At 44.7% G+C, this 19,604-nt stretch overlaps 14 protein-coding genes across 14 annotated transcripts; 10 read left to right on the top strand and 4 right to left on the bottom strand.

Moving 5' to 3' along the window:
• Positions 1–22: 22 nt before the first annotated feature.
• On the top strand, positions 23–2,173 carry HK407_03g05530 (MutS-like mismatch repair ATPase; the record flags this gene model as incomplete). Its single annotated transcript, XM_060420546.1, has 1 exon — positions 23–2,173. One exon carries the CDS (start codon positions 23–25, stop codon positions 2,171–2,173), a length of 2,151 nt encoding a protein of 716 aa, XP_060277260.1.
• Positions 2,174–2,534: 361 nt separating this feature from the next.
• Positions 2,535–4,934, bottom strand: HK407_03g05520 (Rho/Rac/Cdc42-like GTPase guanine nucleotide exchange factor; the record flags this gene model as incomplete). Its single annotated transcript, XM_060420545.1, has 1 exon — positions 2,535–4,934. The coding sequence occupies one exon, from the start codon at positions 4,932–4,934 to the stop codon at positions 2,535–2,537; it is 2,400 nt and encodes a 799-aa protein (XP_060277259.1).
• Positions 4,935–5,008: 74 nt separating this feature from the next.
• HK407_03g05510 (putative GTPase) lies at positions 5,009–6,031 on the bottom strand (the record flags this gene model as incomplete). Its single annotated transcript, XM_060420544.1, has 1 exon — positions 5,009–6,031. The coding sequence occupies one exon, from the start codon at positions 6,029–6,031 to the stop codon at positions 5,009–5,011; it is 1,023 nt and encodes a 340-aa protein (XP_060277258.1).
• Positions 6,032–6,334: 303 nt separating this feature from the next.
• HK407_03g05500 (vacuolar import and degradation protein) lies at positions 6,335–6,922 on the top strand (the record flags this gene model as incomplete). Its single annotated transcript, XM_060420543.1, has 1 exon — positions 6,335–6,922. The coding sequence occupies one exon, from the start codon at positions 6,335–6,337 to the stop codon at positions 6,920–6,922; it is 588 nt and encodes a 195-aa protein (XP_060277257.1).
• A 231-nt stretch (positions 6,923–7,153) lies between these two features.
• Positions 7,154–9,991, top strand: HK407_03g05490 (ubiquitin carboxyl-terminal hydrolase; the record flags this gene model as incomplete). The annotated part of the gene is made up of 1 exon (XM_060420542.1): positions 7,154–9,991. One exon carries the CDS (start codon positions 7,154–7,156, stop codon positions 9,989–9,991), a length of 2,838 nt encoding a protein of 945 aa, XP_060277256.1.
• Positions 9,992–10,124: 133 nt separating this feature from the next.
• Positions 10,125–10,715, top strand: HK407_03g05480 (uncharacterized protein; the record flags this gene model as incomplete). Its single annotated transcript, XM_060420541.1, has 1 exon — positions 10,125–10,715. The coding sequence occupies one exon, from the start codon at positions 10,125–10,127 to the stop codon at positions 10,713–10,715; it is 591 nt and encodes a 196-aa protein (XP_060277255.1).
• Positions 10,716–10,757: 42 nt separating this feature from the next.
• Positions 10,758–11,201, top strand: HK407_03g05470 (uncharacterized protein; the record flags this gene model as incomplete). Its single annotated transcript, XM_060420540.1, has 1 exon — positions 10,758–11,201. One exon carries the CDS (start codon positions 10,758–10,760, stop codon positions 11,199–11,201), a length of 444 nt encoding a protein of 147 aa, XP_060277254.1.
• Positions 11,202–11,379: 178 nt separating this feature from the next.
• HK407_03g05460 (protein kinase) lies at positions 11,380–12,543 on the top strand (the record flags this gene model as incomplete). The annotated part of the gene is made up of 1 exon (XM_060420539.1): positions 11,380–12,543. One exon carries the CDS (start codon positions 11,380–11,382, stop codon positions 12,541–12,543), a length of 1,164 nt encoding a protein of 387 aa, XP_060277253.1.
• A 33-nt stretch (positions 12,544–12,576) lies between these two features.
• HK407_03g05450 (uncharacterized protein) lies at positions 12,577–12,927 on the top strand (the record flags this gene model as incomplete). Its single annotated transcript, XM_060420538.1, has 1 exon — positions 12,577–12,927. One exon carries the CDS (start codon positions 12,577–12,579, stop codon positions 12,925–12,927), a length of 351 nt encoding a protein of 116 aa, XP_060277252.1.
• Positions 12,928–12,997: 70 nt separating this feature from the next.
• HK407_03g05440 (ribosomal protein) lies at positions 12,998–13,402 on the top strand (the record flags this gene model as incomplete). Its single annotated transcript, XM_060420537.1, has 1 exon — positions 12,998–13,402. The coding sequence occupies one exon, from the start codon at positions 12,998–13,000 to the stop codon at positions 13,400–13,402; it is 405 nt and encodes a 134-aa protein (XP_060277251.1).
• A 110-nt stretch (positions 13,403–13,512) lies between these two features.
• On the top strand, positions 13,513–15,249 carry HK407_03g05430 (ubiquitin carboxyl-terminal hydrolase; the record flags this gene model as incomplete). Its single annotated transcript, XM_060420536.1, has 1 exon — positions 13,513–15,249. One exon carries the CDS (start codon positions 13,513–13,515, stop codon positions 15,247–15,249), a length of 1,737 nt encoding a protein of 578 aa, XP_060277250.1.
• Positions 15,250–15,309: 60 nt separating this feature from the next.
• On the bottom strand, positions 15,310–16,038 carry HK407_03g05420 (ribonuclease; the record flags this gene model as incomplete). Its single annotated transcript, XM_060420535.1, has 1 exon — positions 15,310–16,038. The coding sequence occupies one exon, from the start codon at positions 16,036–16,038 to the stop codon at positions 15,310–15,312; it is 729 nt and encodes a 242-aa protein (XP_060277249.1).
• Positions 16,039–16,237: 199 nt separating this feature from the next.
• On the bottom strand, positions 16,238–18,931 carry HK407_03g05410 (ATP-dependent6-phosphofructo kinase; the record flags this gene model as incomplete). Its single annotated transcript, XM_060420534.1, has 1 exon — positions 16,238–18,931. The coding sequence occupies one exon, from the start codon at positions 18,929–18,931 to the stop codon at positions 16,238–16,240; it is 2,694 nt and encodes an 897-aa protein (XP_060277248.1).
• A 168-nt stretch (positions 18,932–19,099) lies between these two features.
• On the top strand, positions 19,100–19,477 carry HK407_03g05400 (uncharacterized protein; the record flags this gene model as incomplete). The annotated part of the gene is made up of 1 exon (XM_060420533.1): positions 19,100–19,477. The coding sequence occupies one exon, from the start codon at positions 19,100–19,102 to the stop codon at positions 19,475–19,477; it is 378 nt and encodes a 125-aa protein (XP_060277247.1).
• Positions 19,478–19,604: the final 127 nt, after the last annotated feature.

Genomic DNA, 19,604 nt, shown 5'->3' with positions numbered 1-19,604 from the left:
GAGAATAAGCATATCCCATTGAATGAGTGATGATTTTGTAAGATTCTACAAATCTTTGGATAGCAGCAAGTTCAAGGTATTTGTAAAAGGGGAGTGGTACAGTGTTTTTGATGACGATATCAGGCATGTTACAGGCCACGGACATGGAGATGTTGTCAGAAAAGGCGGCATGAATGAGCTGAGGATATCAAAAGGAGAGGCAGAGGAGGTGATGAAGTCGCTGCTTACAAGAAAGAGCGGAGGAATGGCTGTGCAGGAGTATAGTGGATATGAGCTTGTAAGAGAAGGATATCCTGGGAATTGGCACGACTTTGCAGACATGCTTCTTGATAGCAAACAGACGCCTTCTGTTGCAGCAGTGAAGATTGCGGAATGTGTGGAGATCAGTTTTGTTGGTAGTTGTGAATCCACAATGTATACATGCATATTCAAGGATGATGATGTGTTTAGCGGCCTCTACGGGATTCTGAATGAGGAGAACATTGTGGAAGTGGTTTGTGACACAACCAGAGCAGAAGAGCTTCTCAACAGGTATGGAATACCGAGTCACTTGAGAAAGTGCAATGGAAACACAACGAGGATGCTGTGTGAGTATCTGAGGGTGGATGAACAGAGATATGAGCATAGGGAGTATGTTAGGCGATTTGTATGTCGAGTGGACAAGAATGCGCTATTTGCACTGAATGTGCTGAATGAAGACGAGCACTGCGTTTTTAGTACGTTTTCGTGCGTTACCAATCAGGGCCATAGGCATCTCCAGAAGATGTTTCTACAGCCGTTGACTGATAGGGATGCAATTGAGAAGAGGCTGGATGTTGTAGAAGCATTGATGCAGGTTGACCTAAAAGGGCTGAAGGGATTTCCTGATCTTCAGAAGCACATTGGAAGGATTTGGAACGGACGAATAAGCTTCAAGGAGATGCTCAGGCTGATTGAAGCGATTCGATGTGTTCCTGGGATTGTGAAGGTTCTGGGGTCGTCAGCATGCCTTAGAGAAACATTTGCAGCCACACTTGATGCAGCTTGCAAACACTTTGATTTGTTTCTGGATGAGGCCAACAAGATGATTGATGTGTATTCAGAAGAAGAGTGTGGCTACACAATCAGGCCTGGGTTTTCAGATAAGCTTGGCGAGCTTAGGAAGTTGCTTGACGAGGTTGATAGGGAAATATATACAGAATACGAAAGGGTGTATAGAGTGTATCCGCATGCAAGATATGATGCAAGTACAGGGATGTTTAGGAGTACAAGGGGAGAGTACCAGAGAAGCCAGGATGTTTTCAAGAAGGAAGGATTTCTTGAGCTTAGCCTTACGAAGGGAGGTGTTTCGTTTACTACACGAATGCTATCGTGCATGAATGAAAAGAAAGCACATATCAAGGCAGGCATAGATAGAGAAGAAGAAGTGGTGCTTGGGAAGCTTAGGATGATGATAAAGAAGTATCTGCCAGATGTCGAGTGCATTAATCATTTGGTTGCACATATCGACGTACTCAATGCGTTTTCGATCAAGGCAAGTGTTGCGGGATATTCAAGGCCAGTATTCAGCGATCGCGTGTTTGAGATAAGGAGCGGGTTTCACCCTGTGCTTGAGGACAGAAACTGCATAAGAAACACAGTTAGCATGGGCGAAAAGAGAATGTGTGTGGTGACTGGCCCGAACATGGGAGGCAAGAGCACATTTATCAAGACTTGTGGTGTTATTGCTCTAATGGCGCAGATTGGATGCTATATACCTGCGGAGTATGGAGTGCTTCCGATATTTGATGGGATATATGTAAGGGCTGGCGCCGGTGATTGTGCGTTTACGGGCGCATCGACATTCATGGCTGAGATGGTTGATATAGCAAGGATTTGCCACCTGAGCACGCGTAGTTCGCTGATTATTATTGACGAGCTTGGAAGGGGAACAAGCGCAATAGACGGACTGAGCATTGCACAGGCAGTGAAAGAGCATATTGTGTCCAAAGGTGCGCTGTGCTTCTGTGCAACACACTTTCCGGAGCTTTGCGGAGAAGATGTTGTCAACAAACGAGTCAAGAGCGATGGCACACTCCTTATGTATGAGGTTATTGATGGTGTTTGCGACACGAGCTTTGGCATTATGGTTGCTGAAAAAGCAGGTTTTCCAAGCGACGTGGTTGAAATGGCCAAAGCATACATGGATATATAGCATGAGCAAGCATGCAGGACAATCTTATAAACAGATAAAAGATTGCAAGAGTTTATCTGCATTAAGTAGTATGGTTTGATCTCTTTGTTGAGCCATTCATTATTTTGAACGAAGAAATTTTGCCTCATCAATAACATGCAATCGGTTTTGCTGATGCAAAGGCGCTCCATGAACAATTGCAATATCTCAATGGCACAAAGCATATGCAAATGATGCTTTATTCTAATACATCGATCAATACATTAAATTTATTGTTTTACATTTACTTGATGCTTGATGCTTGCAGATATAGATAGCCCGATTGATAATTAAGCATTATATGCTCTAAATACTTCAGTTGAGCCATTAAGGTTGTTGGCATTCATTCAAAAACCAGTGTGTATATGCACTCGCCATCATGCAGCAAAGGCTCAGAACTCCCGGCTACAAAGTGTAGATCCTTCTGGTACTTTGTAAAAATCAGCACACCAGTCCTCATATCAAAAACACTTACGCAGTCATGCCCAAGACATATCACATGCCCCTTTGCCAGTTTGAATTCAACTGGCTCGCAATCCCACAGAAAAACCACACCTATTCTCTTCAGCCTTCCATCCCCATCAATGATAAAACCCATCGAGCTGAAGCACATCAGGAACGAGTGCTGCGATATCGGAAGAATCGAGATCGCTATTGCTGCATCAAGCCTGTTGAAAAGAATCGGAAGGAACGGATCTTGCATGTTCAGCACATTCTCGGCCCTAAGCGTGTCCATGTCGATCATTTCAAAGTCCCTGCATGCAAGCACTATTCGCTCTGAGCAGAACAGAACACTAGACACTCGGAATCCAACACACATCCTTTTCAGAAACCTTATATCAATTGATTCTTTCGACATGCCAATCAGGAACAGAAACACCGAGATTGGTTGGCTGCTCTCAGGGCTGATCGATGCAATGTACGACCCTCCACTCGTCGAGCTGTAGAAGAAATTGCCAACACTCTTGCTGAGAATCACCTCCTCGATGCATGGCGACTCAAGATCAAAATGAGCCACATACAGCACAGACTCAGACATGTACATCAGGATTTCATACATCGAGTCGTATACAACCTTATCTACCATCCTGTCAAGTATCTTCCTTGGCTTCATATCAGAGAGCCTGTAATACACACCGCCATCCTCCATTGCAAAAATACACATGCCTTCCTGCTTGGAGTCGGCATTCTCGGTATTCCTGCTCATGGCTGCCAGTAACGGAAACTCAACATGCCTGGTAAAGCATTCAGACCTTGAAAACAGCATTCTCCACCCAGACATTGTGCCATACGTCACCGTACTGCTTTTGGCATCAAGCGCTTCCTCATCAGCCGTACTGTTACTGCTTAAGTCAATTCCAGATTGGCTTGTGCCATGGCTTGATGCTCTTTTCAACGCACTACTTTCTCGCTTTTTTATAAAATCAAGTATTGCCTCGTCAAGCTCAGGGTCAGGATTGTCTTCAGAGTACATTGAATACACCTCACTGACAGCATCCTCATTATTTTCACTCAACACATCTTCGTTGCTATCTGCATCATTGATCATGGCATTATGCCCGGACTTCCACACATACTTCATCCGCCCAGCATTCTTCAAACGCAGCGCCTCGATGGATATGCTCTTGCTAAGCTTTGAATTTGCCTTAAGCACGGCCTTTTGGATGATGAAGTAGTATACGTCTCGCTCTCCATCGTCCTTGAAGTAAAGCTTCAATGCCATTCCTCCTCCCATCACAAACAGTAATAGCGAGGAATACATGCCTGCAGGCATTGCATCTGGGAATATGCCAGGATCGCTTCGAAGAACCCTCAATCGTGTCATAGGCATTGGTTCCTCACGGATGCATATTTCATCAAATCTGTCCTGCGGAATATTGCATGCAAGCACCAGGTGATCAAACACAAACATCTTGTACTCAACATGCTTTTCAGACATCAAACTTCTTGCAAGCACATTGCCTTCTTTCAGCAAGCTCCTTGAGATCTGGAATAGCCCCAAGCATTGCTGGTTCCTGACGGACTTGTCATATCTGAAGCGTTTGCCCAGCCTGTATATTGTGAATTGCATGTTGAACACATTAAACTCGCGATCAACGCTTTTTGTAATCATCTTGAAGCCCTCTATAAGCTCAAGGTACATTTCCCTGAATCCATCGTCCTCCTCGTTTTTTGCAACTGCATTCAGCAGAAGAGGGTATCTTGCAAGCTTCTGCGACGGCCTGTACAGAAAATGCTCAATCCCGAGAGAATCAACATTGTGACTCTTCAGAAATGCCTTCACGCCGCTTGCAAACTCTGGATGGTACTCCATCAGCCTTTCAAGATCAAATTGCGCCTTTGAAAGGCCTCGCACATACTCAAGATACAGCTTGAATCCATCCAGTCTGTTTTCGTATATTGAGATGTACTCCAGCTTTGCTAAGGCCTCGGTATCATGGTCTACACTGCCTAAAACAAACAAGTCGCCATCATCAGGCATGCTCCCGTGGGATATTTGCGAATAAATCTCCAGATTCTGCCTCTTCATGTCTTCGAATATGCTCTGATGGTGCAGCCTGATTCTTTCCATGTTGACAAACACTCTATCGCATATCTCGTATTTTATCTTGAGCTCAAACAGTGGATACCCAAGAATCCACATCCTGAAGCTCCTTTCCCACAGCAACAGATCCTTGATGTACGACTTCTCGCTTTCAAAGAGTTCAGACAATGCCTCAATGCGTTTTTTTGTCTTACTCATCACTGCTCTTCTTTGTTTTTTGATCGATTGCCTTATTATGTTTCAGAAGCCATGCATGAGCCATTACATTAGCATCAATGCTGCAGCATACTTTCGAGATGCTTCCTTCTCAGGCCATCAGCCATGTAGAACATCGTCTTGGCATCAACAATAGAGGATTCCTGGAGCATCTGCATACATCCGTCAAAGTCATTGCTAATTATTGTGTTTCTCATCAGGATGATTATTGATGCACAGCAGTACAGCACCATCTCAAACCTGGATGCATCACTCAGCAGCCTGTCCCACAGCCAAACAACATCATCAATCTCAAAGCACGATCCAAACATAAGCAAGATCCATCTCATGCAGAACATACAGTTGTCTAATCCTTTGCTCTTCATGACACTGTAGAGCTCTGAATCGGCTGTCTTGACAATACCAGCAACAATGCCGATTCTGTACGCTATTCCTGCACTGCTGTGGTCCAGATCTTCAGTGAAGTTGTCTCCAATCTCTGCCATCAGATTGTTAAAGCAGAAAAACGTGTCAGACTCAATGTCTCTGCTGCTTCCAGTGCCATTCGCAGCACACATCACATAGTACACAACACATGCAACAAAGTTCATTCCCTGTACATACCTTATTGATGAATTGGCAATTGAATAGCACATCAATATTCTTTTGATTGCGCTTCTGTGGCTTGCTCCTGGATCTGATGTGCAAGCATCCAGAAAGTCGCATGATCTAGTGTATGACTGTGCACTCATTCTATGCACTCTTGGCCTGATGAATGTTCGTTTGACATCGTTCTCGATTAAATTGTAGTGCTTGTGTATGCTGCTGCCTTGATGACTGATTGATGCAGCATATGCTTCATACAGCTCTCTTCGTCTGCTTGAGAAGAGCTCTGCCCTGAATTTGTTTCTGCTATAGTGGTACAGAAACACCTTCCAGTACATTGGCCTCAGCAGTCGATCAGAAAACCCATGGTAGCAGTGCTTTTTGAGCTCGCATGCATCAAGATGTGCCGGATCATCCGGACTCATCTGCTTTGAAAAGACTTTATGCAGCGATATCCTTTGCTTATGTTCAAGTTGCTGCTCGTGGTTGTGCATGCATGCATGGCTTATTGTTCATATATTTGCTACTGACACTGTGGCAGTCCAATTAGATTAGATGTCGTGCCGCCTGTGTCACAGAATTGTGTCATTTGCACGATGATAGCTGCGCTGTTTGATTGATCTGCATGCACAGCATAGCTGGGTGACGGGAGGCATGAATGCAGTTTATTGATCCAGTGCATCATGCATTGATTAAATGGTTTGCTTAGTTGTGAAGCCAATATCCACTTTGAATGCCTTATGCTATTCGTAGCTAGCAAGTAAGCCCAGGAGCAGAGCATAAAAAGGAGTAAATGCATGGATAAAACGCCGATAGAAGCATTCTCGATGCATTGTATAGAGTCTTTTGGGCTTGAAAGCGGTGCAAGGTATAGAGGAAATCAGCTTTCAAGCGGCGGGTCGTTTACAATTGAGATGGTGATTGATGCTGTGGATCAGCAGCAAGAAATTGTCTGCGGCACATTTGAAATCCACAACATCAGTGACAAGTATGAGTTACTTACGACATACTTCGAAGGAGAGATGGCCGGTAGCATCTATCCATTTACTACAGAACCGCCATTAGCAACGAATCCAGACATCATCCACTGGAAGCTGTTTCCTGAGTGGAGGATGGAGTATGCCAATGCAGGCAGTGCATACGACATAGCAAACAGCGACTTTGTGTACATAAAGATCAAGGAGCTATTTATTCTGCCGGATCCCAAGAGCAGAAGTATCCCTGGTGCATCCATAGATGGGCACTACTACTGCTGCTATTACAGAAACCTGGACTGTTTTGCAGGCCATTACTACTACAGAAATACATCGAACTTTGTTTCCCAGCAGGTACTATTTGACAGAGTGTTTTCAAGAGTGTCACGGGGATGGGAGTTCGCAGAGTAGAACAGAATGCAAGCTGAGTGATGGGATGTATCATATAGGTGAAGATGTTGCCCGCAAGCAAGTGATGAAGCTTGCGAGAGGAGTCTTGATAAAGGAAGTAAAGGCGTTTTGTTGACTGCATGCAATTGTTGAGGCTTCCTTGCATACCTGTGATTGATGTGATTGATTGTTTACTGATGTTGTGGATGGAGGGCGTAGATATGTGTTAAATGTTTTTGAGAGGAGCCCCAGATGGACACAAACTGGATAGTAAGGAAACCGTCGAATGGGTCGAAGATAGAGTCTAAGCAGTTTTCTGCATGTGGACATGAGTGGAAGATGGTTTTGTCGAATAGGAACAGCAAGATATATCTTGCATTGGAGTATATGGGAGGGTCGTATCACGAGATGCTTGTGGTGTTTTGGATTAGTGTCAATGGGCGAAGATACGATGGCCAGTATCAGTTTTCTATGTTCAATGCAGACACAGGAGTGTATGTTGAAGGCTGTGATGAGTATGAGATCAGAGTGAGGGTGGATGTAGTGAGTGGGGAATATGATTCGAAGGACTCGACAGGGTATGTTGGACTGAAGAACCTTGGGGCAACATGCTACATCAACTCGTTGATCCAGACGCTGTTTGGAATAAGGAAGTTTAGAAATGACGTGTATGCACTGAATCCAAGCGGACGAGTGTTGCATTTGCAAAGGTTGTTCAAGGCCATGCAGGAGAGCAGTAAGATGGTTGACACGACGGAGTTTGTTGTTAATAATGCATGGGTTGATGATGTGCATGTGCATCAGGACATCCATGAGTTTTCGAAGTTTTTCTTTGATCTGCTTGAGAAAGACAGCGGAAGCAAAGAGTTTATTGAGAAGCTCATACAAGGAGAGCAGATAACCTATATCAATGCAAAGTGCGGATGTGTCAGAAAGATCAGGGAGAAGTTTCAGGACATCCAAGTGGAGATCAGGGACTTTATGAACAAGAAGCTGGATTCCAGCCTGATTGAGTCATTGAAGAGATATGTGAAGCCTGAGCGATTGGAGGGAAGCAACAGGTACAGTTGTGAGAAGCACGGGCTTGTTGATGCGGAGAAGGGGGTGATGTTTGGAGAGCTGCCTCCTGTGATTTTTGTGCTGCTGAAGCGGTTCAATGTTGACTTTGAGAGCGGAAAGGGATACAAGGTGAATGACTATTTTGAGTATCCGGATGTATTGGACATGAAGCAGTTTGTGGATATGCCAAGAGGGACTGTAGATGAGCAGAGTGTGAGTTGTGTGGAAGAGGCAGAGACGGAGCATGGCAATGGAATGGATATAAACCAGTATGAGCTGTACTCTGTTGTTGTCCACAGGGGAGATGTTGAGGAAGGGCATTTCTATGTGTACCTGAAGCATGGGGGGGAGTGGCTGAAGTTTAACGATGGGGTTGTTACAAAGAGCAGAAAGGAGGAAGTGATGGAGGGGAACTTTGGAGGCGAGCATCCGTATAAGGAGAGGATGCGTGAGTATTCTGGATACTACTTGGTGTATGTGAGGAAGAGCATGCTTGAGTCTGTTTTGAATGCAGAGGTTGAGATTCCTGCAGTGACAGCAGAGGTGCTGGGCAGGAAGCAGAGGAAGGGTTTGATCAAGTATATGACTATGGAGTGCATGAGGAACTACCGAGGGATGGGGTTTTGCAACACCGAGTCGTATGACTATCCATTGAGCGAGCACTTTGAGATTGAGATGAATGAGAATGATAGTGTTCGGATGTTGCATAACAGTATTGAGAGGCGGCTGAACAACACCAGAAAGAAGATATATCTGTTTGAATGTACCCGTAAAGAAGCATTTGGCGAAGAGATGGTAGATAAGCAGACTGGCTGTGATGGAGAGGGAACGCACGACGAGACAAAGAAGATAAGGGCAGATGGCGAGCAAGCTGTGGGAGTTAGCCTAAGAATGGAAACTAGGCTGGTGAGTGACGGAGCAATTAATCCGGATGCGAATTATTTTGTATATGCATGCAGTAAGAAGATTGATTTTGACCGTAGCAGATTAGTTTTTCTCAAGATTTTCAACAATCTTCCATGGTGCGAAGACACATTACCGACATCCTTGAGGCTATGCGCATGTGTAAGCATGTCTGGTAGTCTTAAGGAGAACATGAATGTGATAGCTGAAAAGACAGGAATTGAGGAGTTTGTTGTTTTTAGGGAGGCTGAGTATGCATCGCCGTTGAGTATTTCTGCAAGGATGGAGGATCTTCCGCAAGGGGATGTTCTTGTTGCAGTGCGAAGGGAGCATATTTCTGTGTATAGGGAGTTTATGAGGGATTTTTGCAGGCGAGTGTGTGTGAATGTGCATTGTGGGATGCATGGCTTTACTGTTTTTGTGGAGAAAGGCCTGGCGCTTAGGTCGTTTGAGGAGCGAGTGCAAAAGTTTGTGGGGTCGAAAGACATGCTCTTGAGCAAAGAGGCTGTATGCGAGAGTTCTGATGTGGCAACTACAGGCGAAGATTATGCGGTGTCTGATGTGGTACCCGAGATGGGGATCATGAGGTACCTACAGGAAAAGAATTCTGTGCGGTGTATTTTAGGAGAAAACCAGCAAATTGTGTATGTGACGTTCTGCGATAGGGAGATTGATTACAATGTGATTTCGCATCTGCATATATTTGTGATGAAGACGGGTAGCACGTCACTTGAGCTGATTAAGAGTGTTCTTGTGTCGCACTTTATGTGTTTTTCGCCTGCAAGAGGGCATTCGACAAGAGACCTGAGGGTAGTGGATACGGTGAGGGATACGCTTTATCTTAAGTCGTTTGATGCATTTGAAGAGTTTACTGCGAATGGAATGTGTGTGGTGCAGGTGTTTTCTGGAAAGGCAATCAAGACAGCATACTACACTGGGATGTACAAGGTGATAGGCTTCCCATTCTTTTTACACACGGAGGCAAAGACGATTGGGGAGTTCAGGGCGGCATACAAGCTGTTTGAAAAGCTGGTGATGTTTGATGGGAAGAGCTATGTTGATCTTGAGCTTGAGTGGCCGATGTCGAACTTCAATGATGAGTGCTTCTTGCTAATTAAGAGGCTATAATGGTGGATTATTAAAGATGTTTTGAGAAGTATAGTATGCTGAGGAGAAAGCAATGAGTGTACCAGTAGAGATGTAGTGATAAAGTGTAAGAGTGTTTGTATAAATAAAACAAATGGTTAGGATGGCCCTTGGGATGAGCTTTGATGTGGATGAAGAGGAGCATTATAACAAATTTGACTTGAAGTCTGCATTGCTTGGACAGCTGCCGAACGACAGGCCATTGCTAGAGGAGCTTGGAATTGATTTTGGAACAATAAAGAAGGAGAGTAAACTCATTTTCAAGGTGATGCAGAAGAGTGATGTTGACTTTTCGTTTGTGAAGAATGCAGATCTTTCTGGGCCAATTGTGTTTGTTGGACTTTATTGCCTTGGGCTTGTGATGAACTACAGGATTCATTTTGGATATGTTTATTTTATTTCGTTGTTGATAACATTCAGCATGTATTTTCTTCTGAATGTGCTGGACACGAAGAGGGTTGGGTTTCTTGAGTGCTGCAGTGTGCTGGGCTATTCGTTTCTGCCGATAGTTCTGTTCTCTATCACAAGTGTATTGATGCGGGGGAGTGGGCTACGAATGTGCTGTGGGTTTGTGGCAGCACTGTGGTCGAGCTACACGGCATCTGTTGTTTTCTGCAAGTATTTGTCGTTCAGCAACAAGCAAGTAGTGGTTGGATATCCCTTGTTGATGGGGTATATGGGTTTTGTAATGGTGGTTATTTTTTGAGATTTAGTATGGAGAAGATTTTTAAGGTTCTGATGTTATTTTATGAAATTAAAGATAATTTTGGATTTATTGAAAAATCAGCAGGACGGGATGCAAGAAGGGAAGCTTGATGTGAGGGAGATGAGTGGAGTGCTGGGGTTGCTGAAGCTGATGAGGGATGGCGAGGATACACAGCAAATGGGGGAGGTAAGGACAAGAAAGACGATGTTCCAGATGACCGCGTTGAAGGAGGTGTTTAAGATCACGGCACATCCATCGAAAATGACGAAGATAGATCTTGCGCTGATGATCAAGCTCCCGCTTAAGGCAGTGCAGATATGGTTTCAGAATGAAAGGAGCAGGAAAGAGAATCTGGAAAGGAGCAAGATGCAGGCAGTATCAAGAGGAAAGTCCGAAAGCATAGACCCAATGAGGCTTTTTGATGTGATAATGATGGCAGTGCGTAAGAACAAGGAGACCCTGGAGAGCATTCAAAGAGGATGCTGAATGCAAGCGTACAGGTTGATGGCGGCATAGAATGTGGAGCAAGCATTCTCTGGCTGGCTAAATGATGTGTACAAATTGATATATAGAAGTATGTTGATATATGATTAATTGCATGTTTGAAAGCTTAAGTGAATCATATAAATGAAATTTGCATAAATAAATAAAGTAGATTTAGAGTATGAGTGATTGCAAGAAGAGCAGCTGGGCAAGCTTTGTGAGGAATGCAGGGTATTTAGTGCAAGGGTACCAGCGAAGTTTGTCTAGGAAGATTTTCAGGACAGTGGCGGTGGTAACGATGGTTCTTATTTTTACCTTTTGGTATAAAAAATATTTTTTTATTTACAGAGCCAAGGAGGATTTGAGGATGGAAAAGATATGCTTGGAGTTTATAAACAAAAGTGTCGACAAGTGTCTGGAGCACAGGTCACGATATGAACAGAACAAGGCGTTTGCAGCTATCAAGACGCATCTTCCACTGATGCCTGTGAAGATAACGCGAGCGAATGCGGTGTTTCTGTATACATACAAGAATCCGCACATTGTGATCAAGCGATGCATTGCGCCTGACTCGCCCGGCCTGTCTGAGGACGAGATTCTGATGATGCTGGACAACAAGCATGTTGTGAAGTCGTTTAAGTCGTTCAGGGAGAAATTTGTAAATAGAAAGGGAGAGGAGGAGACGATTATCTGGCTGTTTATGGAGCATATGGATCGGAAGGTGTCTCAGGAGATCATCCGAGGGGATGAGAATAGAATACGCGAGGTTACCGAAGGGGTGTTACGCGGACTTAAGTATCTACATGAGCTTGGAATAGCACATCTTGACCTGAAGATCTCGAATGTGATGGGGAAAGAGACAAAGGATGGCGTGATTTACAAGATCATTGATCTTGGATTTGCAAGACGATTCAAGCCAGAGGACAGGAATGCAGAGATACAGATACCTTCGAAGAGTTTTGGAACGTATCCTTACAAACCGCCGGAGATTTCGCAGTTGAATGTGCATGGGATTAAAGGAGACATCTGGAGCCTTGGGGCGATTGTGTGGTTTTTGTCACTGAAGCAGACACCGTTTTACTTTGATGATGGCAAGAAGGATGTGGAGAAGTGGAAGATGTTTATACGCGGAAAGCTGCCGCTGTTTTTCAGACAGAGTTCGTCTTTTGCGCTGAAGGACTTTGTAAGGAAGTGCATGTCGTTTGATAGGTTTTCGAGGCCAAGTGCAGTGGAACTTCTTGAACATCCATTTGTCCTGGGGCAGGCGATGGCTGTGCAGGATGAGGATGATGTGAACCTCAGTGATGATTTTTTGTCGAGTTCAGGATACAGCAGCATGGAGTAGATTAAAATATTTGTTTCTGATGGGATTAGGCGAATGATAATTTGTAGAAGCTTGGCAAACATTCATGAGGATTTGAAGTATCTGATGTGTATTTTGCCTGCTTACATGGGGATTGGCGGGGAGAAGTATGTTTTGTCGAGGATAAGGCATAGAATGCATCGTGACGGAGACGGATTGCTGAAGATGGTTTTTTGCGGCAAGTGCCTACACGTGTATGTTCCTGTTGTAAATAGCAGGGTGTGGAGTGAGAATGACAAGCTTTTTGTGGAGTGTACTGGATGCAATGTGAAGACTGAGAGTAAGATTGAGCAGGATGCATGCACTGTAAGAGCATATGGAAACGATTCTGCAGAGACAGAGGTGTTTGAGTATTTTTTTGTATGAATGGGCTTGCAGTGGTGATGAGGCCAGTAATGCAACAGAGACATTGAACTACAAAAAAAATTGCCCTTGTATGTCTGAGAAGGTTGAGGTTGCAGAGCTTGCGGCTGTTGCACATATCAAGGCAACAAGGAACGATACGTTTGTGCATATTACCGACATGACGGGGTCTGAAACGATTGCAAAGATAACTGGAGGAATGAGGGTGAAGGCGCAGCGAGATGAGGGGTCGCCGTATGCAGCGATGCTTGCGGCACAGGATGTTGCAACGAAGATTATTGGGCGAGGGATCAAGATACTGCATTTCAAGCTGCGAGGGGCAGGAGGAGTGAAGCCGATGGCGCTTGGGCCTGGTGCACAGACAGCAATACGAACGTTGATACGTGCAGGGCTAAAGGTTGGCAGGTTTGAGGACGTAACGCCTGTAGCAAGAGATCGTGTTAGGAAGCGTGGAGGCCACAGGGGAAGGAGAGTTTGAATAAAACGATTATTTACAGGTGTGTATTTTGAGCAATATGCATGAGTGACAGGCGTAATGATGGAGAGCAGCCAAGAAGTTTATTTGTTTAGGCACTAACCCTCTCATATATGAATGCTACGGTGAATCTTTCAAGGTTCAGGAAGTGTTGCTGCTACTGCTATAGAGATATTGCAGAAGGCATATGTGTGTGTGGATGTGGGCTCTCGTTTTGTAGTGCACATAAGCAGATCCACTTTTGCAAGGCTGGATGCTTTGCAGTGCTTGAGGCGAGAGATTTTGGAGGCGAAAGAGGAATCGAGGTCAGAAGTGAGGTTATTGATGGTGATGAGATGCTTGATGCAGTAAAGAAGTTGAAGGCATTGGCAGAACTCAATTACTTTGAGGGAGTAACACAAGAGAATGACGAGATTATGTGTGTTCATGGATGTAGTGTAAATGCAGGTGATCTGAATGTTGGGGAGGCATGTAAGGTGGAGTGTGAGATGTGTAGCATAAGGTCTAGGCTGTGGATATGCATTAGCTGTGGATATGTAGGATGCGGAAGAAAGCAGTATGGTGTTGAAGGAGAAGGGCATGCAAGAATGCATTATGAGAAGGAAGGGCATAACATCTTTGTGCTGGTTGAAAGCCTTGGAATGAAGAATGTGGAGGTTTTTTGTTATCTATGCGATTCTAGAGTAATGAGTGAGTATGACATGTTTGACAGGATGGTTAGAATCAGGTTTGAGGATCGAGATGCAGCTGATGTGATTAATGATGTTTGTGTGAGGATAGATTATTCTGGAGGAATGGAAAGCAGTGAGAAAAGCAGGCATGGATGTGACAATGAGCCTGCGGAGGAGGTGAATGGGCCTTATGTCGGGATAGGCAATTTTGGAAACACATGCTATATTTCGTCTGCTTTGCAAATTGTTGGATATGCTGTTTCACATGAAGATGTAGATACTGAGATGCATTTTGAAGTATGCCATGCAAAGAATCCTCTTGAATGCTTATTTTGCCAGCTGATGCGTGTTTTTGGAACGATGAGGCAGTCTGTGAAAGAAGGCAAAGGCAGTAGGATTTTGATAGAAGAGCTAGCAACTCTTGTGTGGAAAGCCATGCCTGTGTTTGAGAGGCATACTCAGCAGGATGCTCATGAGTTCCTTGTGCTGCTGCTGGAGCAGATTGCAGAGGCCGAGAGCATGTATTTGATTCCACAGATCACATCGCTGCTGAACTTTGAGATATGCATGAGAGTTGAGTGCAGTGGATGTAGCGAAGTGTGTGTGACTCATGAAAAGATCCCTGTCGTGTGCACAATCATGAATGATAGCATAAGCAAAGCTGTGGATGTGTTTTTTGATGATGATACATGGAAATGTGAGTGTGGAGGAGATAAAAGACGGAAAAAACGCATTACAAGGCTTCCAAAGTACATGGCTGTTCAGGTAGGAAGGTATGTGTATGATTCTGGCGAGCTTAAGAAGATCAATTATAAGATTGGAATCCGGAGTCTTGTGCTTGAGAAGCATATGAGCAATGCACATGCAGATCAAGCTCTTGTTGCAGATCTAGTAAATTGTGGATATGCAGCAGAGAGGGCAAGGAGTGCATTGAGCACAGCAGAAAACGATATGGAGATTGCGCTGCAAATTATGCAGGCAGATCAAGAATGCGAGGTTGCAAAGGATCATGAGTACAGAGTGGTGGGATGTATCAGCCATACTGGATGCAATCCAGCATCAGGACACTACACATGGTGGGTTTACAGCGAGAACGGGTGTAAATTGATAGACGATACAAAAATAGTTGAATGCAGTGTTGAGATTCTGGAAGACGGGTATATTTTTCTGCTGAGGTAGCCTACAATAAGGCAAGATATTACAAATGAGTATTGACTGAATGCTTGGTATTGTGTTTATTCATGAGCTATTGGCATAGAATCCAGCCAGAGAGCCCTTGAGAGGCAATGATTTTCTTTCGCCAAGCATTCTCTTGATGGTTACCCATGAGTATCTGACTCCTGTTGGAAATCCAAACACGTTATTGATGTTTTTATTGAGCCATTTGACAGTGTCTGGATCAGCAGGATATCCAGATCCGACATCTTTTCCAAACTCCAGCATCATTGAATCCCTCATCACCTTTGCAACAATACTGGCACCAGAAACAACCTTGAATGTTGCATCTGCTTTTTCCTTGACAACAAAATTGTATGGATACAGCATTTCAAGCTTCTTTGCACATTCTTTGCAATCTCCTAGCGCATCTATATAAACAGTGCTAACAGTCTTACATCTTTTCGTGATCTCGTCTAGTATTTTTAAAATTGAGTCAAATGAGATTTCATTTAGGTTTTTGTCTCCGCTGAGCATTTGCTCTGATATGTAGTCTGGATGATTGCAATAGTAAATGTATTCGAACTCTTTGTGCTCCTTTATGCACTCGAACAGCCGAGCTCTTGTTGAGGAAGATAGTTTTTTGGAGTCCTTGAACTCAACAGCCTCGGAAAAGCCCCTTGGCATTATCAAGGCGCCGTAGACCATGTATCCCATTACAGAGCCTCGTCCTGCCTCGTCTATCCCAACAACAGCTTCCTTGCTGAACTTTCCATCCTGCTCAAAGCTAGAAAAAAAAACATTCTTATGCATGAACACAAAACAGGTATATTACAAAATGTGTTATTGATTGCATACAAATGCTGCGCAAGCATGTAGCTGCACATAGGTGTGCTGATATACACTGAGCATGCCAACAGCAGACTATATTGGCTTCGCTCATGAGCAAAGCGTGTTAGATAAAATCGACAGCAGTACAATGCGTATAATACACATAAAATTTGCATTCGCTTTATTCCACAGATCTACATATATTCGAGTACTTGAGCCACTTCGGATCCTTCTCCCGGTCATGCTCAGAATCAAATGCATCCAAAACATCTCCGATCTTTGTAAACCTAATGCTGCTTCCACAGATGCCCACCACGCCGATCCCACTGTTTGCAACACATAGATCAACCGCCTCAATCCCTAGAATCACTGCATATATTCTATCTGTCGGTGATGGATTCGATCCTTGCTGTATAGGCCCAAGAATAGAATATCCCGTCTCAAACAGCCCTTTGCTGTCCGTCTTCAGAACCTTGCAGAAGCTGTCCGTGGGGATCGAGCAGAACGTCCTTTCATTCCTGAATATCACTATTCCTCGTCTCGAGCTCTCCTTGAACCTCATCCGCAACCTTTGCGCTGCTTCAGAAAGATTCCCTATCAGATACCTCCTCTCAGGAATAAACACCTCAAACGCACCAGCCGCTATTCCTCCCATTAGTGATAGGTATCCGCACTCTTCTCCCCCAATCTCAATCACAAACACACTGTTCTTGCACGAAAACGAATTCAGCTTCGACATATCAGACATCTTCAAAATGGTGTTCAATGCAGTGTCAGATCCAATGCTCACGCCTGTTCCTGGCACATTGTTGTGTGCAGTTGCTGGCACAAGAACAACATTAATTCTTGTTATCTTACTAATCATCGAAAGAGCCTTAGAGCCTCCTATCACAATCAACGACTTCAGCCCACTCTCGTCTATCCTCTTCTGCAGCTCATCAGCATCAATCTCTCCGCCGTTCCCCACTCCAATCGCAGACCCGCCGTTGTTCACATCGCTGGAAAACTCATAAAGCTTTGCTTTCACAATCTGGCCCTTGGCAAGCCCTTCGAATCCATTCGGAATGTAGTATGGCTCCACTCCTATCCGCAATGAGTACTGCACTATTGCATTCAACACTGCATTCATCCCACTGGATCGGCCACCAACCTGCAGGATCCCCACAGACCCAATCCTTGCGTTGCATCCGCTCTCATACAGCACTCTTGTCATCAGCGCCTTCCTGAAGTACACATATGCAAGCTTAAAAAACTCATTCCGACTCCTAAACACATCCGGAAACTTCATCTCCCTTTCAAATACCGCTGTCATTTCGTTCCTCAGCACTACCTCCCTCAGGCAAATTGTATCTACTTCATCATTGAACACTCTTACCATCAATGGCTCATCAACCGGCTCCATTATTGTCTCAACCGCCTTGATTCCAAACAAAGTTCCATACACCCTGTCTTGAAACGACGGCGGGCCTCCTCGCTGTATATGCCCCAACTTCAGTGACCTGACCTCAATCCCGACCTTATCTATTTCCTCAACCACAGAGCAGGCACGTATTGGCGTGCCATCGGCCTCAACCGCTCCCTCAGAAACAATGACAAATATCTCAGGCTTCCCGTGCTTCTTTCCAACCGCAATCGCATCCATCATCTCCCTCCTCCAATCGCCAGGCGCCTCAGGCAGCAGCACATAATCAGCCGCACACCCCAGGGCAGACATAAGAGCTATCCATCCGCACTTCCTTCCCATCACCTCAATCACAAACGCACGAGAGTGCGACTTCATCGTCGACATCAGGTGATCAATCGCCTCGACCACTCTGTGTATTGCAGAATCCTCCCCCAGCGAAACCTCGGTCCCATATATATCATTGTCAATAGATGCTGGAACACCCACCACCTTCAGCCCATACACATATCTTTCAATCTCCTCCTCATCGCATCGGATATCCCCGTCTCTCTTCATCTCTCCATCATCAACCTCCTCAGACGAGTTTAGGTCGTGGTACACCGTCGGATTCGCCTTGTAGCACTCTGGCTTTCCATAAAAGTCGGAATACATCACCCCGCTTCCATCAGTCGTCTGCTCAACATCTGCCTTGCCTTCCATCCTCGACTTGTTCATTCGTATCTTTCTTTTCTCCTCACTCGATATCTTCCCCTCTCGCAAGAGTTCTCGGAGATGCTCCCTAAACTCGTCCCTCAACTCCAACGCGCCCTTCAGCGACCCATCTCCCCCCAGTATAACCATGCAGTTGATTCTCTTCTTTGCCATGTTCAGTACCGCTTGCTTTCTTCCTTTCGCCTCCAGAAACCTGTCAGACCTTGCAGACAGGAGAACAGTCCCTCCCTGGCTGCTGTAGTACGTCTCCGTGTCCCAGTTCAGCTTCTTTATGTTGTCGTTTATCAGCCCATCATACCCATTATACACTCCATACACCGTTGCCCCCCACTTAATTCCAGTCCGTATTATGCTTTTAATTGCTGAGTTCATGCCAGGTGCATCCCCCCCGCTTGTAACAATCGCAATCCGGTTCGCATTCTCCTTCCCAACAAACGTAACCACAATCTTGTTTCCCATCATGTCGAGTATCTCCAACGGCATGCCGTGCCCGTCAAGATTCACAAATCCCCTTGTTGCAAGCCGGCTCATCGACTTGTAGCATGCCCTGACATGTATCCCCGTCCCCATCGAAACAATCTTTGCTTTGTTGGTGCTGTATATTTTCAGTCTTCCCTTGTCATATACCACATCCAGTCCAAGAAGTTCGTATATCTCGCCGTGCTTCTGCGTAATGCCTTCTCCAGACAAAAGAAGCTCCTCCACAACTGCTTGCATGCGTTTGCTCAAAAAAATATTTATATATGCATCATCCTTCATTCATAATTACCATAGAGCTCAATTAATTTGCCCATCGGCTTGGCTTATTCGTGCATACAAGCTTAATATCCTACCGAGTATCCGCGTTGCAATAGATCAAACAATTACACACTTCTATATTTGGCATGCTGGCAAAATAATCAAAAACCTGCCAAGGCATACACTTGCATGTCTATCAGGGACAGCACAAAGGCGAAGGCGTTGGCCAATCACAACGTGCTGAACGATGCGTCTCTGTTCGTGCACTTTGTAGATGCAATACACTCTGCATACAAACCATGCAACAAAATCTCCTCAGGCACGCCAAATCACCATCTCAGACAGCAAGCTCAGGAGAAAGCATGTGCCAAGACATACTATGCCAAGCCTGAATCCAATCGCATATTGCACAGCAACCATTCAATGCCTTTTACAGAAGACACAAATGGATTTGTATGTGCATTCTGCAATGCAAGATACATATACAAGAGGTGTCTAATCACCCATCTTATGAAAACACACAACATAGATCTGAAAAATCCTCGAAGGCCGTTCCATCTCCAATAAGCTCTCCTTGGAAACTTATTGCACCAGGCAATCTGTGAATTGATATCGTTTATTGAATTATGTTATTTTACCCATGTTTCTATCCATTCTCAGGTATGCGTTGCATCAGCTTACCACCAAAACACTC

Source organism: Ordospora pajunii (assembly GCF_021821965.1).
Source record: "Ordospora pajunii strain FI-F-10 chromosome Unknown Cg_03, whole genome shotgun sequence".
In the NCBI taxonomy this organism is placed as follows: Eukaryota; Fungi; Microsporidia; family Ordosporidae; genus Ordospora; species Ordospora pajunii.
The sequence above is the reverse complement of the archived record's forward strand: the minus strand, read 5'-3'. Positions and strand labels throughout refer to the sequence as shown.